Source organism: Apteryx mantelli, chromosome 24 (assembly GCF_036417845.1).
Source record: "Apteryx mantelli isolate bAptMan1 chromosome 24, bAptMan1.hap1, whole genome shotgun sequence".
Classification (NCBI taxonomy): Eukaryota; Metazoa; Chordata; class Aves; order Apterygiformes; family Apterygidae; genus Apteryx; species Apteryx mantelli.
The window spans coordinates 3967919-3971525 of record NC_090001.1 but is presented as its reverse complement, the minus strand read 5'-3'; the positions used below and the strand labels follow the sequence as shown (position 1 = coordinate 3971525).

At 53.2% G+C, this 3607-nt stretch overlaps 1 protein-coding gene across 1 annotated transcript; it reads right to left on the bottom strand.

Moving 5' to 3' along the window:
• Positions 1 to 1242: 1242 nt before the first annotated feature.
• LOC136994153 (olfactory receptor 14A16-like) lies at positions 1243 to 2124 on the bottom strand (the record flags this gene model as incomplete). Its single annotated transcript, XM_067310399.1, has 1 exon — positions 1243 to 2124. A coding segment is annotated over one exon (882 nt), but the record flags the coding sequence as incomplete, so codon positions are not given.
• Positions 2125 to 3607: the final 1483 nt, after the last annotated feature.

Genomic DNA, 3607 nt, shown 5'->3' with positions numbered 1-3607 from the left:
GCTCCCCCAGAGTCTGGGGGATCCAAGCACCCGGACCCTGACCAGTCCAGGTGGACCGCCGACAGCTGTTAGCAGACAGCTGTGCTCCCAGATCTGCAAGCCTGGCCTCTTCCCCTCCATTGGGATATGGAGACCTGCAGGAGGATGGAGCTGGCCATGCACCACCCCACAGCTGAGGTGCGCAGCCAGCAGTGGGAAGGGGCCATGTGAGGGGCTGGTCCAGGACGATGGCCGTGGGGCAGCTTCCCCAGTGTGTCCATGCAACACAGGGAACACCCTGGGCTCTTCTCTTCTGCACCCTCCATGTCCTGGTGCCTTTCCCAGGAGACCTGCATTTGCCTGCAAGCACACTGGTGGGTGCTCCCACACTGCTGTTCACACACAGGAGCTGCCTGCTGGCGTTTTGCCTCTCCCAGGCCCTTTCCTGCCCATCTCAGCAACTCCCCAGCTCTCCACACCTCCCCTGCCCTCTCCCCAGACCACCCAGCAGAGCAGCCTAGGTTGAGGGTGGGGAGGGACACTCCCTTCCCTGTGCCTGCTGTGTCCCCACTGCTTCTCCTGAGATTTCTGAGCTCTCATTCAGTGCATTGTTCGGTTTAGCCCTTTGCCTTTGGGCAACTCCACTTGGTTTTGGGAGTCTCCACTCACTGCCCATCCCAGGCACATGCTGTCCCAGGAGATCCCCTGTGCTCTCGCGGTGGCTCCATATTCCCTTCCAGAAGCATGGACATCTCTCACCAGCCCTGTAATATGGCAGACAGTCCCCAGCAGACACCACTTGACCACTCACCTGCTCCAGGGACACTGGGCACCCACAAGTTACAGCTGACTCCAGCCCTCCTTCCCAAACACATCACCCTATGAGCTCATGCCCCTTAGCCCATGGAAAACCCAAGCACAGCAAAGGGCCTTTTTGGGTGAACTCCCTGAGTGCATTCTTGGCTCCAGCTTGGGAAGAAGAGCCCAACCTTCAGGCACTGTCCTCAGGAAATCCCCTTTTATTGCTGGGATGCTGGCTGGGAGGCCTGCCTGGACACAGTGCTATGCAGATTCACGGAAGGCTTCCAGGTCAGACAGACAGGGTTTGTGCTGCTGGAGAAGTGGGATGAATTCAAGCATTTACCAACGGAATTATCACAGATAGAATGCCCAAAGCACAAGAGTTGCCCAGGGTAAATTGGAAATCCCTTGAGAGGAGAGATGGGCAGTTCATTGCTGCTGTATTACCAGTTGAACCAGTTTCTTCAGTGCATCCTTGAGCTCCTTGTTCCTCATGCTGTAGATGAGAGGGTTCACTGTTGGAGGGACCACCGAGTACAGAACAGCCATCACCAGATCCAGAGCTGGGGAGGAGAGGGAGGGGGGCTTCAGGTAGGCAAAAAAGCCAGTGCTGGTAAACAGGGAGACCACGGCCAGGTGAGGGAGGCACATGGAGAAGGCTTTGTGCCGACCCTGCTCAGAGGGGATCCTCAGCACAACTGTGAAGATCTGCACATAGGTCAGCACAATGAAAACAAAACAACAAAAGAGTAAAAAAATACTAATCACAATAAGCCCAACTTCCCTGAGGTAGGCGTCTGAGCAGGAGAGCTTGAGGATCTGGGGGATTTCACAGAAGAACTGCTGCACAACATTGCCTTGGCAAGGTGGTAATGAAAATGTGTTAGCAGTATGCAGGAGACCATAGAGAAAACCACTGCTCCAGGCAGCTGCTGCCATTTTGACACAAGCTCTGCTGCCCATGATGGTCCCATAGTGCAGGGGTTTGCAGATGGCCACGTAGCGGTCATAGGCCATGACAGTGAGAACAGAATACTCAGTTGAGATGAGAAAGTAAAAATGAAAAACCTGTGCAGCACATTCCCAGTAGGAAATGGCCCTGGTGTTGCTCAGGGAATTGGCCATGGATTTGGGGACAGTGGTGGAGATGGTGCCAAGGTCGAGGAGGGAGAGGTTGAGGAGGAAGAAGTACATGGGGGTGTGGAGGCGGTGGTCGCAGGCTACGGCTGTGATGATGAGGCCGTTGCCCAGGAGGGCAGCCAGGTAGATGCCCAGGAAGAGCCAGAAGTGCAACAGCTGCAGCTGCCGCGTATCTGCAAATGCCAGGAGGAGGAACTCATTGAAGGAGCTGCTGTTGGACATTTGCTGACGCTGGGCATGGGGGCCTGTCCAAGGAGGAAAAGACAGGGACAGATTAGAGCAGTCTTCTGCGAGACAAACCCTTTGCCTTCCTCACAGAACCTCCCACTTTTCCTCTCTCCTTCACCTTCGTTCAGCTCCCCGGCTCCAGCTCCGGTTTGTGCTGCCTGAGTGTGCCATGCAGAGCAGGGGCCTCCACGAACGATTTCCAGAGGAGTCAGTGCTGCTCTGCTGAGGGGTGTAAATGGAGGAAGGTGACAAACATTACCAGTTCTTTGGTGGGGATAGGAGGGGTTGGGCTCCATGAGCTGAGCTAAGGACACTCAGTTCAGTGACTCAGTGGGAATAGTCTCTGTTTACCAGAAGGAGAGAGGAATATAGCACTTGGACCAACCAATAAACCCCTACAATGGAAGAAGGCTCAGGGGAGATGGGCAAGGGGCATGTGCCCATGAAGCTCAGGGGATAAGGTAGGGTGTCACTGACCACAGCTGTTGCACAGAAAGCTGACTTTATCTCAGCGCAAAGGGGACCATGACTGGAGGGTAACCTTGGTTTTAGATAAACAGCTGTGTCAGTTGAGTGGATCAAGTGACTACACCCCAACTGAGTGGATCAGCTGGTGTCAATGTTTTCCCCTGAGTCCATCAAAAGATTGTGAATGTCTCCCTCAGTTAGCCAGACCAGCATGGGGGGGGAAGGGTATTCATGGCTCAGCCCAACACGGAGTATAAAAACTGAACAACTAACAAAAGAACTTGGAAGAGAGCAATGGGATTGAGCTGATGGGGATGCCCAGCGTTGTGCTGATGATCATAGTATAGAGACCAGTAATGGGGATCACACTGGTATTGTGATTGAACTGATATTGCAATTGCTCTATTTTGCTAAGTGTAACTCACACTTGTATTGTGATTTCAGCATATTGCTGTGTCACTCTGCTAAATCAAAAATGCTGTGTAACGTCCAATATCTTCTAAGAAGTTAATTTTGATATTCAACATTACACTGTCCATGTGTGGAATAGCTAAAAGAACCTGGTGAGGGAGGATTGGACTCTGACAAGCTCTCCTGCCAGCTGCCTTGGAAAGGGAAGATCCTTGTGAGGGATTCATCTCCCCCAGCCTTGCCCTCCTGAACACAGGTGTTTGTATCTGAAGCAGCCACACCAGCTCTCATTCTAGCAAGGCAGAGACACCCTCAAGTGAAGGCAGCGGGTGCCCGACCCTTGCTGAATGTCTCCGATCCAATGCGATAGACCCTCTCCTCACACCAATTTACCATCTGCTCTTCAGCAGAGACACAGGGGACTGACTCAGAGGAAGGTGTCTGCATCAGAGGGACTGACCATCACTTGCCCAAATCCTTCCTCCCATGCTGATTCTCTTTGCAGTTCCCTCTCATTCCCTGCCCATCTCGCTGCCTGGAACTCTCCCTGCTGGCAGCTCCTTCTCTATCCCAATGTCTT